General features: G+C 41.3%; 1 protein-coding gene across 3 annotated transcripts in view; it reads right to left on the reverse strand.

Annotated features, from left to right (window-relative positions):
• RASGRF2 (Ras protein specific guanine nucleotide releasing factor 2) overlaps nt 1-14,757 on the reverse strand; it is a 115,299-nt gene that overhangs the window by 22,848 nt on the left and 77,694 nt on the right. For all 3 annotated transcript variants that reach the window (XM_056848029.1, XM_056848028.1, XM_056848027.1), the window contains exons 18-19: nt 11,085-11,191; nt 845-957 (exon numbers count right to left, since the gene is read on the reverse strand). In XM_056848029.1, coding sequence (XP_056704007.1) covers nt 845-957; nt 11,085-11,191 — 220 coding nt within the window. The remainder of the gene's footprint in view (nt 1-844; nt 958-11,084; nt 11,192-14,757) is intronic.

Genomic DNA, 14,757 nt, shown 5'->3' on the forward strand with positions numbered 1-14,757 from the left:
CAGTTCTGTCTGCAGAAACTGCGGTGTAGAACACAGGCACTTATTAAGTCCAGGAAAAACAACTTCTCATTTGCTGCCATGCCCCTGAGGACCACAGGAGGCCAATGGGCACCACAGGCAGCACCCGGCTGAACTCCAATCACCCCTGCCACAGCCAATGCTGGCCACCAGCAGCCAATATAAACCCTGGTCTATGCACAGACAGGCCAAATGCTAATTTGCATGGCATGAAAATATGCCAGTCAGCTCCATGACTATGGGCTTACCATATCACACCAAGGTCTCTTCCTCTCCCCGTGTCACTGATTCTATTCTGTTTGGCTGTGGCTGTGCCTTTAAGGGGTTGGGGCTACAGGCATAGCACAGCACAGTGTGGGCCCATCCCTCCTCCTCCTCCCCTCATGTATCCCTGTGGCCAGTTCCCCATGGCTGTTGCTGTGTGGTTGGCTGGTTTCCCCATGTTCATCATGGCCATATCATCACACTCCTGCAACATCCTCAGCTCCTGCTGTGGATGCAGGCGCTATCAGGGCCTGTGCATCTCTGCAGCAGGGCTATTTTGCCTGGTCCCCGGCCTGTGTGGTTTCCCCTTATGGAACCAACCAGAGGAACCATAGTAGCACTAAGGATTGTGCTGCCTGTCTGTCATCAGAGTTTGATGGAAGGAAGAGCATAATAGTTCGGAAGGAAGATGGGGTAACAAATATGTGTGTATAAATTTGTCCCTTGGCAAAGGCTTCAAAGTAGATGACCAAGATATTGGGAAGAGGAAGATGCAATGATTTAAAGAAGGCTATTTTCTTTGTTGTTTCTAGTATTAACTAATCCATTATAGACTCTTTACCTCAGTATGTTTGCGGTAGCCTTTCTTTCTTGTGGCAAAAGATCAGGGTCTCTCAAAACTTCTTCTAGAAGATTTAGAACATTCATTTTCAGTTCATTATTTAGCTCAAAATCCTACAAAAGGGAAAGGATTCCAAATGAAGCAATTGTATTATTCTCTGAAGCTAGATTTGCTTTGGGTTCTTTGAAATATTTGTACCCCACTTTTTTCATCAAGCTCAAGACTGCTTAAAACAACATTAAAACAATAATAAAATAGTAGCATCATCATCATTACAGAATTCTATTATAAAATAAAACTAATAACAGCTCAAGAATACACATGTACAAGACCAGTCAGAGAAGAAGAAAGACAAGTTCAACTCAAAAACCAAGTCAGCTAAATGGTACCTCCTTACAACCTTTCCTGAAGGATATCCGTAAACTGTTCTGCTTCTTTTGCCTGGCCAATCCATAGGGTTGGGGCAGCTAATGAGATGGCTTTTGAACAAACCGTCACACTGCTTGGTAGCAAGGAATAAGAAGCAGAACTGTAGTGAGGAGCATAATCATCACTTCACTGCTTATATTTTGATACTAAAGAATATGTCAAATACTTGTTATTTAAAGTAAGAATTTAGGATGATATTGGAGGGTAGGCTTCACAGAAAATCCTAAACACAGTGCCACAGTACAATCCTACTGAAGATTGTATTGTCAGTTGTTTCTCACATTATGCAGCAGCAAACTTTACTCAGTCTCTATAAATGTAGTGAACAAATATTTGTAGTTGTGCCCAGCTCCCCAATTGAGGTATTGTATGAAACAAGTCTTTGCTTAATTCGTGTTTCATATTTTTAAGTACACACAAGACATTTTAAGCATACAAATTACAAATATGCCTTCGTCAGGAGCTAAATTCCACTGATCCCAACAGAATGGGTATGCTTATTAGGGACAATTCACTGCACCATTTTAAACATGGTACAACAAATTTAACTTTCAATTATTTTCAAATTCTGAGCTAGTCATACAAATGGTTGTATCCAGAATAGTGACATACTAATTGCTTAATCTGTTTTCAAATGATTTTTCAGAGTTTGGTGAATCATAATTTATTTAATACTATAAGAATAATTCAGACGACCTAGTTCAACACACCTAAAGCTAGTGAATAAAACAACAACCCTAAGAAGATTGGCTCAGAACCCTACTCAGGTCCATTCAATGGGGCTTCTGTCAGTCGGTCTTTTACCTTAGGACATAATAATTCAGAATATTTTATATAGAAACCTCCTGCTGATTTCAATGCAGCTGGCTTCCAAGTAAGTAATTCTAGAATTAGAGCAATTACATTTGTTTTAAGAGTAGATAAAACATTTCTATACATTTAGATCACTTTAATATATGCCATCATCCAGCAACACTGAGTTTGCATTTAGCACACTAAGGAATCCTTTGTAGTTCTATAAGCAGTAATTTTTCTTAAAGCTTTCGGTAAACATGTGCCCAAGGAATTTGATTTGCTCAAACATAATTAACACTATCTCAGTCTCAAATAATTTGAGCATATATCAGATGTTTTGTTAATAACTTCAACTTGTTTCAGATGTTGTTTGTTTAATTTTTTAAATCTTGTTCTTGTTTATAGGAATTAGGAATATTGCTAACATTTAAATGTGGTGGTATCAGAAAAGGAAAGGGTTAAAGTTAAGGCATATATTAAAATATCTTTCATGTTTGGAGTCACTGAGAAACACTAATTCTAGTCATTTGCATTTGAGCTCAGCACAGATGTTTGGATAAAGGGTTTAAACTAGACAGCTTCATCTTTCCAGTATATATGCAGCAGTTCCTTTTTATAGTGATTTGTTTGCTATCACGGGGGTAGCAATTCAGCATCTGTTTCCATAGAAACCGAAACAATAGTAATTTGCAAAGTTCTCGAAACTTGTACATTTATTTTGAATGTGCTGTTGGGACCCACACACACTATTACACTTAATTCTACCCATTTGAATTCTGGTATCTAGTGACTTCTTCAGCTTAACAAACAAATCTGCTTTTGACTGTCCCTTTTGACAAGACTGTTGGTAAAAGCCCTACAATATGCCAAGAGTACAAACTGCTGCCTATCTACAGAGAATTGTTTTCCATGGTTGAGATTTCTAAGATAATAATGGGTAGCACTTTGAATACCATCCTGACCTGGATAGCCCAGGCTAGCCCAATCTCGTCAGATCTTGGAAGCTAAGCAGAGTCAGCCCTGGTTCGTATTTGGATGGGAGGCCACCAAAGAAATCCAGGGTCACAAGCCAGAGGCAGGCAATGGCAAACCACCTCTGAACATCTCTTGCCTTGAAAACCCTACAGCATGGTCATAAGTGGGCTACGACTTGATGGCAGTTTCCAACACCACTTTGAACACCTAAGAAGAAGAATATGCCATCAAGTCGCAACCAACAGATGGTGACCCCAGCAATGAGGTGTCAAAGGCAAAACAGGAGCAGAGATGGTTTACCACTGCCTTCCCCCAAATAGCAACCCCGGTCTTCCTTGGTGGTCTCCCATCCAAGTACTGACAACGGCCAACCCTGTTTAGCTTCCAAGCCCTGATTGGCTTGGCCAAACTGGGCTATTTGGGCTGCTTTGAACACCTAAGGCATTATATAAATGCTGATTTTATTATGGGTTGGATTGAAAGACTAATTTCTGCCAAGTGAGGAGACTTCCTCCCTTGGAAAAAGTCTCCTTACTTAACAGAAGGGAATTCTTGAATTCATAGTTAGTATTAAGATATCAGTAATAAAATAATAATAAAATAAGCATGTATATATTTAGAGTTCTCAGTACCTTCATATATATTATACTGTAATCTGTTTAACAAGTCTGTATGTAATATATTTTCCTTATTGAAGACTGGAGGGAATGAGAGTGCAGACTGGCTTGCTTAGCCCCACCTAGTGAATTCACTCCAAAGGCAAAATTAGAAATGAGAATTCCATTATTTGTAGTACCTATACATGTCTTACCTATACATGTTTCTTAGAAAATTCCATGCTGTGCAGGCAGGCAATATTTATAAGACTGACTTAGTTAAAATTACTCACTAACCCTTCTGATATAGTTTTGTCTACCTATGGAATTTTTAGCCTACCCTTCCTCCAAGGAAGTTCAGATAGGGTTGGGAAATTCTTAGAGTTTGTGGGTGGAGATCGGGGTTTGGGGAGGGACTTCAGCAGAGTATAATGCCATAGAGTACACCCTCAAAAGCAGCTATTTCCCCCAGTCTGGAGAACAACTGTAATTCTAGGAATCTCCAGGGCCCACCTGGAGATTGACAACTCTATGTTCTTGGCCGCATAGTTCATTTTCTCCTTTTCCATTCTGCCTTCACAACAACCCTTTGAGGCAGGTTAGGCTGAGAGCGTAATTGGTCCAGAGTATGCATGGCTGAATAGGGATTTAAATGTGGGTCTCTCAGGAGTAGTCGTCTAACTATACCAAACTGGATATGTAAGGTCACTTAAGTCATTTTGTTGCTTAGCCCATAGCTGCCTTGCCCGACTATCATCATAACATTTAAGCCAAAAGTATCCAGGGAGGCATGACATCAGAGGAGATCAACCATTTGCTGCCGGCTAACATTCATTCTTATAGTAAGTAAACACATTAAAATTAAAGCTGTTGTGTTAAGGGGAAATGTTGATGCAAATTTATTGTTTATTTACTACCTTCGTTTATACTCCCATTTCTCCCCAATGGGGACCCAACATGGCTTTAAGTGTTGTCCTTTCTTCCATTTTATCCTCACAACACCCCTGTGAGTTAGGTTAGACTGCATGTGACTGGCCCAAGGGCGGGGGGAAGAAGAAGAAGAGTTGATTTTTATATGCCGACTTTCTCTACCATTTAAGGGAGACTCAAACCGGCTTACAATCACCTTCCCTTCCCCTCCCCACAACCGACACCCTGTGAGGTAGGTGGGGCTGAGAGAGCTCTAACAGAGCTGTAACTTGCCCAAGGTCACCCAGATGGCTTCTTGTGTAGGAGTGGGGAAACAAATCCAGTTCACCAGATTAGCCTCCGCCGCTCACGTGGGAAGAGTGGGGAATCAAACCCGGTTCTCCAGATCAGAGTCCACCGCTCCAAACCACCAGTTTTAACCACTACACCATGCTGGTTACCAAGCAAGCTTCCATGGCACAGTGGAGATTCAAACCTGGGTCTCTCCCAGATCCTAATACAACATCCAACCACTTTACCACACTGGCTCTGATTAAGAAATTCAAGCTAATATTAGACTAATATCTTTCCTAGCCATTCAGATGATGACAGAAACTTGTGTGAGGATATAAAGTAGTAATTTGTTGACGTCATGCACTGGTACAAAGTAAGGGCAATAAATTTAACTATAATGTCCTGTCTTGGGAACAAATATATACTTTTATAATTGAAAAATGAGCTCTTTTGATACCAAGGTAATGTAATAACAATACATTTTCCCAGTGATGTTTTTACAAGCTCTACATTTCTCACATGGCAACATTCTAAACCATAGAAATATCTGGCATGTAGCAAATGAATGTTAAGAGGGCTGTTTAACAGTTGCAAGCAAAAAGGCTGTTGCTATGCAGCAGGGAAAAACACTTTTCACTTTCCTTGAAATAGAATTATATGCAATTTATAGTTAGTTTTTATATTTAGTGACAAGATTTTCTTTTCATTCTTCTGCCTCTTCCATAGCTTTGATTTTAAGCCTCTTTGTGACATACACAACATACTTTTAAACTTTTTAAGAAGGTAACGTTTGTCATACTGTAATAAACATAAAATAATTTGGATATATGTTTAGTTAAACTGAGGAGTTAGCAAAGGTATGAAATAGCACAGCAAATTGGAGAACTGTTGCTCTGATGCTATAGAATCAAACTGATCTAGTGGTTTCATACATGTGCAGAACACGCAAGTAGATCCCCCACATGAACAAACATCCCCATTTACCTCAATACTGGGTTCACACACACTCACACACAAACTATGTGCAATCCCGCTTCATTAGATACTGTACCCTCCAACACTAAAGTTATCTTATTGATGAACATACAAACGCCAGGATATTGTGCAGCATAAACCACAAATTGTGCACCAAAGTTCAATTAGTGGCATCCACCGGGAACAAGAAAGGCAAGGGGAGTGTGACGTCAGGAGGTGCAGCAGGATGGCAATGGTTAGGGCAGCAGCTGGGTGGCAAGCAGATGCTGTAGCCTTCTTCCTGACTGCACTGTCCCTTCAATGCAGGGCCAAGGGCAACTGTCCCAGCTGCCTTGTACTTAACACTGCCCTTGTCCATAGGAAGGACATGACTTTGGCCCACTGAAAATGTTGACTCAGTGTGTCGCATGGGTGAAAAAGACAAACTGGGGATTATTAACAAAGGGACTGAAAAGAAAACTGGCAATATTAGAATTCCCCTGTACAGATCTACCATGAATCTTCATTTGGAATACCGTGTGCAGGTTTGTGTCCATATCTCAAACAGGACATTGCAGAGCTGGAAAAATACAGACGAGAGTAACCAATATGATTAAGGAGTTGGAGCACATTTCCTATGAGGAGAAGCTAAAGAGGCTGGGACTTTTCAGTTTGGAAAAAAGACGACTGAGGGGAGGCATGATAAATGTTTCTAAAATTATGCATGGGGCAGAGACAGTGGATAACTTTTTCTCCCTTTCCCAAATACTTGCGTTGATAGGCAATGATTCAGGACTGACAACAGAAAGTACCACTTTACTCAACAAATGATTAAAATGTGGAGGTCACTGCCAAAGGATGTAGTGATGGCCACAAGCTTAGGTAGCTTTAAAAGGGGACTTGATACGTTTATGCAAGATAGGCCTATTAGTGGCCTATGGTTACTAAAGGAACCTGAGAACGTCCACTGATAAGGGAGTTTATCCCTTATCGGTGCTAGGAGACAACACTGGGGAAAGGCCTTGGCTTCTGTTCCCTTTTGTTGGCCCTCCAGAATAACTAGCTGGCCACTGTTGTAAGCAGGATGCTGGACTAGAGGAACCACTGGTCTAATCCACAAGGCTTTTCTTGTGTTCTTACATTCTTTGTGAGCATTTGAAATACATCCCCCAGAGTGTGGAGGAAAGCTGAGGTGATTTAGCTCTTTCCGTGCTCCATGCCTCTTCATTCTGCCACCAGGCATGGTTTATTCTTCCTTTGACAGGGGGCAATGTGGGCATACATTGGTCACTTCAAGGCAAATTATAAAAATTTTGCTTCCAGGTGAGATGTTTTCTCTCCATTTTGGTTAGGAGTTGAGGTTTCTCACCCACTCACAGGACCCTTGTGGGTCCTCCTGTAGGAGAAATTAAGATGTAGATGTTGGTATTTTTTTATGAGCTGTCATCACAACCATTATCTGATCAAATTCAGAAACTACTAGAACACTCATCCAAGCTAAACAGCAGCCCTAAGGTATATTTTGAAAGAACAGAGACAGGAAATTTCTTGGTGATATATTTGTGGAGAAAATTTCCTGACCTAAAACACTATGGGGGTGCTATTTGTCCCACTGGGGGCTCCATGTGTATACCTTGGTTACTTCAATGGGGCAAACAGGACCCACACACTGTTTTAGGTTGAGAAGCCTCTCCTCATGCGCCATGGTCCCAGTCAAAATCAAGCCTGCACAGAACTTGTAATATGTCTGATTGTGCAGACCTGAGGAAGAACAAGGAGGGGGCAAGGACAATGTAATGTGTAGATAAGCCCTCAGGGCCAAACTAGATGTGATGGTGTCCTTGTGGCAACCATGGGGATGCTGTTTCCATTTTAAAGTGATTTAAAAATGTAGAGAGGAACTGATCCTGATCAGGCCTACAGAGGGATGGGGTGAGCTGCTTTTGTTTCCCATCCCCTGTACCTTAAAAAGTGCCGAAACAGCCCCACTGCAGCTGTTTCGGCACTTGAAAAGGTGCAGGGGGGACAAGAGCACTATTGCTGTGGGCCCAATCAGGATAAGGCCCTTGTGGCTTTAAAATCATTTTAAAACGACAGCAGTATCCTTGTGGCAGCCATTAGTATGCTGTCACATCAAGTGTGGATTATACTCTGGTGGCTCTGACTCTCAATTTCCAGGCAAGAAACAAACCACAAAACAAAACAAAAACAGTTCCGAAGTCCCAACAAATTGATTTAGTTAAAAGCAGGAAGTCTCTAATCTTAGATCCATGTGTGAGAGAAGGACGGGGGGAGAGGAAGAGGATGAGGACTTCCTGGATCTGTCTTGTCACTAATAACCAGAGTTTTTTCATGGCATCTGAATGGATAATGTATTGCCTATAACATTTATTGGATTCCACAATTATAATTCCTAGTATGGCTAATTTGGAACTAAATCCAGAGTGAATCATAATCAATTTATGTCACTGTATTACCTTAAACTTAACCTGAACTGAAATAGTTAGTGACAGACGCAAGAAAAAACATTATGATCTACAAATGGAACATAGCTGATCTGCCCTTGGCTTCAAATGAATAATATAAAAGGAAATCTATTCACTTCATTTATCTTCAGGCAAAAAGCAGGAAATAGCATTGTAGGAGACTGCTAGTTCTGCTGATCCAACAGCAGCCATTTTAGCTGCAATCTTATGCACTTAACTGGGAATAACCCCACAGAACACTTTATGATTAGATATGCATAGGATTGCACTGTATAGCTGTCAAACCTGACTGGATATAATTGGTTTAAATTTACAAGCTATGCCCATGAAATGTTCTCATATTTCTAAAAGACCTTTTACAGTTTTGACACCCCACAACTTGGTGGATACAACACAGATGCCTTAAAAGAGCTATCGAACCAACAGAGATTGTTATGTAATAGTTTCTAGTACTGTTCTTCCTATGTTTTCTGAGTTAAAATGATTAATGGCATTACTTTTAAAATAAAATCCAACACACTGATGGAGTGTTGACTATCAGACATGACTGAAAATGACAGCTGCGTACCAAGTGTGATTATTTTGACAGACTGTATGCTGGGCTTGCAGTCTAAAAAGAACACACTTTTTCTGAAGGGTTGCAGAAAATCAGAACCTGCAGTCCTTTTAATTTAATTTATTTGTGTTCATCTTTGTAGTAAAATAAAAGACTTCTGTAACTGTTTATGTGGTACGGTATACATTTTAATAACGGTAAAAACATCACGTCTTCACAAGATGCCTACTATACAAGAAAACAAATACAATTCAAATATTACTTACCTAAGACAGTGCCAGCTTAGGCTGGCAACCAGCAGGAATCGAGGGGGGGATATGGATGCACCAACAGCATTGTGTCACTTCCAAGGACAACCCAGAAGTAATGTAGGTCCATCCTAGGAATCACTGGAAATGACAGTGTTTCCAGTGATTTCTAGAGTAGTGTCAGGCATGGCCTGAGAAAGGAATGTTATGGTTTTCTCCAGCTGCTGGCCAAGGCCAGCTTTAGCCCTGCAAACAACGTGTTTAGACTGAACTCTGTGGGAATGCCGGTAGAAGCCTACCTCCCTGACAGCTCCTGGGAGGGGGTTGCCATGGCATCCAGATCTACCCCGATTTGCCCTATGGTTCCATATATGCTTGTAGTTTTCATTAGTGTCCATTTGATTCTTAGCTTCTGCTAACCTGTGGATTTTCCAATAAATCAACTCTCTTTGGACAGCTTGTCTGTGGATGTCTGTTTATGGGATTATCATAGGGCTAGAGTTTACAAGTAGACTGACTTCATTTCCAGGTTTTCCCCAGAAGTGATGTAATGCCATTGGCTGACTGATTATTTAAACTGGAATGGCAGCAGGAAACTGGAGCTGGGGGATGGGAGATGCCTCATCTGCAGTGGGAACCTGGCAGCCCTACATCTGCTTCCTCTGTCTCTCCCATCAGAGAATGGGAACTCACCCCAGAGGCCCCTCAATGTTGCAGCAGCCATTGGAGCAATCTCCCATTTCCTGATGCATACATATGCATATACATTTTTATCTTGCCCTTCTTCTAATGGACTCAAGATGGAGTACATAATGCTCCCCTCTCCCATCCCATTAACAACCACTCTATGCCTTTCATACATTCATTCAAACGTAATGTGATCCATGATGGCTGCAATTCAGTGCATGTTCACCTGAAATTAAATCCTACTGAACAAAGGACATGTTTTTGAATTAAGATTTATCATATTAAGCTCCATGAGCACAAATTATGGTATACATTTTAATTACTGTAAAAACATCACATCTTCACAAGATGCCTACTACACATGAAAACAAATACAATTCAACTATTACTTACCTAAGACAGAGGCCAAAAAAATACTCAGCATGGCAGTGTACCACGTGAGGGATATAACATTTGTACTGGACTCAATATAGGCATTAGCCCAAGTCACAATAGCCAGTGTGGTGGTGTGGTTAGACTGTCAGAATTGGATCTAGGAGACCCAGGTTCAAATCCCCACTCAGCCAAGAAGCTTGCTGTGTAACCTTGGGACAGTCATTCTATTTCAACCCAGCCTATCTCACAATGGAGGATGGGAAAACTATATATACCACCCTGTGCTCCTTTATGGAAGGGTAGATTAAAATGTACTAAATAAATAACATTTTATGCCAACTCCAATTATTGTCAACAAGATGCAACAATACAGTGGTAAATAAGCTCCTTTGTGCAGTAATTTAAACATTATTCTCTTTTGCACACAGAATAGCCACATGCCAACATTAATTTTCATACAGGGTAAAATAATATTTGAATTGCTTGAGATGAATAAGCTTTACATATTGCCATTCTTTAGGGAGAATGAATGGGGGACTTCAAGCCCTATTTACAGAAAAAAATGTTATAAAGCAGGATTATTACAATAAATTTTACTAGTCCTCAGATCTATTCAGGAAATCCTGACTAAATATATGACTAAGTTGAATCAAGTCCTGGTTCTTCATATCCCCATATGTACTTCTCAGGAAGAAGTGTACACACTTTTCTTATTAGTTTAGTCATGACAATGAAGCAATCTTTTTCCCCTTATAGTCACAACATCAAAGAGAATGTTAACAAAGCTGCCTTGTAAAACTTATAATGTTCATATTACAGACTATGATAATCTAGTATATGGATCTCGTATATTACATAGTACTACTAGGGGGAGGATTAACAATGCACAATGCCCATCTCTTCCACAACAGATGGAAAATTGTAATACAAAAATACCTGAGAATGTTTTGAGACCCAGTGGCGAAGGACATTCAGAACACGATTGGTGGCTGCTCGACGTATTATGAACTCTTTATCACATATTCGTTCAGTGTTATTAAATCCTATGCAATAAAAAGATAATCATGGTTAAATAAATGTACCGAAGAAAAAGGTCTAAGAGAATTAACATATTCTCAAGATATGGCAAGTTCTGTATCTAGGTTTAGGTGACCTACACAAGCTTTTCAACAATGATACAACAAAGAAACATGGGTCACTGTCTCCAGAATACTCACCATTTATTCAGTTCCCTTACCAATTCATTTTTGCATTAGATGGGATTTGCTCCTTCTCACCACCAAAAATAATCTATCCAGTATTTAATTTTACTCACAATGAGAAGCCACATTAAGCCCCAAAGTAAACACTTTCCTTTATTTAACTAGTGTTTTCCAACAGTATTAACTTGGTAACTTGTTCTTTAATAGGTATTATATATTTGGTAGTATTTAAAAGTGCAATTCTAAGAAGGGTTACAACCTTCTGAGCCCATTTGGGTTGCCAGGCCATGCCCATTTGGTCTGCCAAGCTTGGGGGGCAGGGACATGGGGGCGGGGGAAGCACCAGCAGTGTGTGTGTCATGACATCCCTTCCGGGAATATCTAGAAGTGATGTCACGTCACTCTAAGTAGAACCATGTAATTTCTGGCAATTCCTAGAGCAAAGTGACCTGAGTTTTCCCCAGAAGTGATCTCATGCTATGCCACTGGGAGGTTTCCTGCCATAGAGGGAGACTTAGCAACCCTAAAGCCAGTAGAATAAGCTTAGAAGGGTGGTGGGAGGAAAGTTGCTACTTCACACAGGCCATTTGGGTGCAGATTTAGGCTCTGATTGGAAAGGGACCATATTCACATACCTGTGAATTCATACCTGTGAATATGGGTTTAGAGTACACATACAGTGAGGGAAAAAAGTATTTGATCCCCTGCTAAATTTGCCTGTTTGCCCTCTGACGAAGAAATGACCAGTCCATAATTTTAATGGTAGGTTTATTGTAGCTGTGAGAGACAGAATAACAACAGGAAAAACCCCAGAAACCCAGAAGACAAAAGTCAGAGATTGATGTGCATTATAATGAGTGAAATAAGTATTTGATCCCTTTGCAAAAGATGACTTAGTACTTGGTGGCAAAACCCTTGTTGCCAATTACAGAGGTCAGACGTTTCTTGTAGGTAACCACCAGGTTTGCACACATCTCAGGAGGTATTTTGTCCCACTCCTCTTTGCAGATCCTCTCCAAGTCAGTAAGATTTCGAGGCTGATGTGTAGCTATTCGAACCTTCAGCTCCCTCCACAGATTTTCGATGGGATTAAGGTCTGGAGACTGGCTCCAGGACCTTAATGTGCTTCTTCTTGAGCCACTCCTTTGTTGCCTTGGCCGTGTATTTTGGATCATTGTCATGCTGGAATACCCATCCTCGACCCATTTTAAGTGCCCTGGCTGAGGGAAGGAGGTGCTCACCCAAGATTTGACAGTACATGGTCCCGTCCATCGTCCCTTCGATGCGGTGAAGATGTCCTGACCCCTTAGCAGAAAAACACCCCCAAAGCATAATATGTACCCCTCCATGTTTGATGGTGGGGATGGTGTTCTTGGGGTCGTAGGGAGCATTCCTTCTCCTCTAAACACGGCGAGTTGAGTTGATGCCAAAGAGCTCGATTTTGGTCTCATCTGACCACAACACTTTCACCCAGTTCTCCTCTGGGTCATTCAGATGTGCATTGGCAAACTGCAGACGGGCCTGTACATGTGCTGTCTTGAGCAAGGGGACCTTGCGGGCTCTGCAAGATCTCAGTCCTTCATGGCGTAGTGTGTTACCAACTGTTTTCATGGTGACTATGGTCCCAGCTGCCCTGAGATCACTGACAAGTTCCCCCCGTGTAGTTCTGGGCTGCTTCATCACCGTCCTCATGATCATTGCAACTCCACGAGATGAGATCTTGCATGGAGCCCCAGACCGAGGGAGGTTGACAGTTAGGGTTAGGGTTGTCACCTTCTCACCAAGCTGCTTGGCAATAGTCTTGTAGCCCAGTCCAGCCTTGTGCAGGTCTACAATCTTGTCCCTGACATCCTTGGACAGCTCTTTGGTCTTGGTCATGGTGGCTAGTTTGGAATCTGATGGATTGATTGCTTCTGTCGACAGCAGAACCCTAACCCTAACCATAATCTGGCTGGTTGATAGGGGATCAAATACTTATTTCACTCATTATAATGCACATCAATCTCTGACTTTTGTCTTCTGGGTTTCTGGGGTTTTTCCTGTTGTTGTTCTGTCTCTCACAGCTACAATAAACCTACCATTAAAATTATGGACTGGTCATTTCTTCGTCAGAGGGCAAACGGGCAAATTTAGCAGGGGATCAAATACTTTTCCCCCTCACTGTATGTATACCTTGACCACAAATTTTTTGTGCAAAAGAGACAAAAGCAGAGTTGGGAGGTATATGATTCAGTGGTAAGACACATGATTTGCACATGGAAGCTCAAGGATCTGATACAGCAGGTGCTGGCACAAAACCTTTCCTGGAGAGTTGCTGCTATTCGGAGTCCCCTGTTATTGGGACTGTAGCGACTTTGGGAATTTTAGGAAAGAGCAGTGAGCACCGCCACAAGTATCCTCCCATGATGGGGGCAGGTATTTCCCAACAGTCACTAATTGAAGACCCAAAGTTGATTCCTTCTAGAATCATCTAAAGCACTTCCAGCTCCAATGAGATAGAAAAAAGTCAGGATTGTCCCTTGCTTTGGGAAAGGAGCTCCGTGGCACAGAGTGGTAAGCTGCAGTACTGCAGTCCAAGCTCTGCTCACGACCTGAGTTTGATCCCAATGGAAGGCGGTTTCAGGTAGCCGGCTCAAGGTTGACTCAGCCTTCCATCCTTCCGAGGTTGGTAAAATGAGTACCCAGCTTGCTGGGGGTAAAGGGAAGATGACTGGGGAAGAAACTGGCAAACCACCATGCAAACTAAGTCTGCCTAGTAAACGTTGGGATGTGACATCACCCCATGTGTCAGGAATGACCCGGTGCTTGCACAGGGGACCTTTACCGTTTTTACCTTGGGAAAGAAGGAAGCAGGCACTAGGAAACACAATGATGAGCACAATGGCACCCATGGCCCCACACTGGCGATCACTATGTAGTACTGAACTAGATGGACCAATGGTCTGATTCAGTATAAAACAGCTACATACACTAAAATATATTAACTCAATTAATAGAGTAGAAACACACGTATCCCTTCCCCTCTCCTCAACATCAGTTAAAAAAACTAGACTACTAAGCAGGATATTGCTATAGTGAAAAAGTTTCTAATGCGATTTATGCTTCATAAAGATTTTTCCAAAACATTTTACACAGAAGCATACTATACATATGTGACATGTTACTTCAAACATGAATGCAGTCATACAACTTTCATACTGATAGCAAAGAAAACAGCTCTTCAGTAATGTAGTAATATTTCTGTGCTAAATATTTATTTCCCTTACAGTTAATCGCCTGAAGAAGCTATTAAATATCTATTTTAACTAGCCATTTAATTACAGCATTTATGTCTCAATGAATTATGTGCTAACAGCCCATTCCTGAGCCTCCCGGCGGCTGGGGACGGCATAAGAGAGGTGCCACCA

The sequence above is a fragment of the Euleptes europaea genome, chromosome 4 (assembly GCF_029931775.1).
Source record: "Euleptes europaea isolate rEulEur1 chromosome 4, rEulEur1.hap1, whole genome shotgun sequence".
NCBI classification, from domain to species: Eukaryota; Metazoa; Chordata; class Lepidosauria; order Squamata; family Sphaerodactylidae; genus Euleptes; species Euleptes europaea.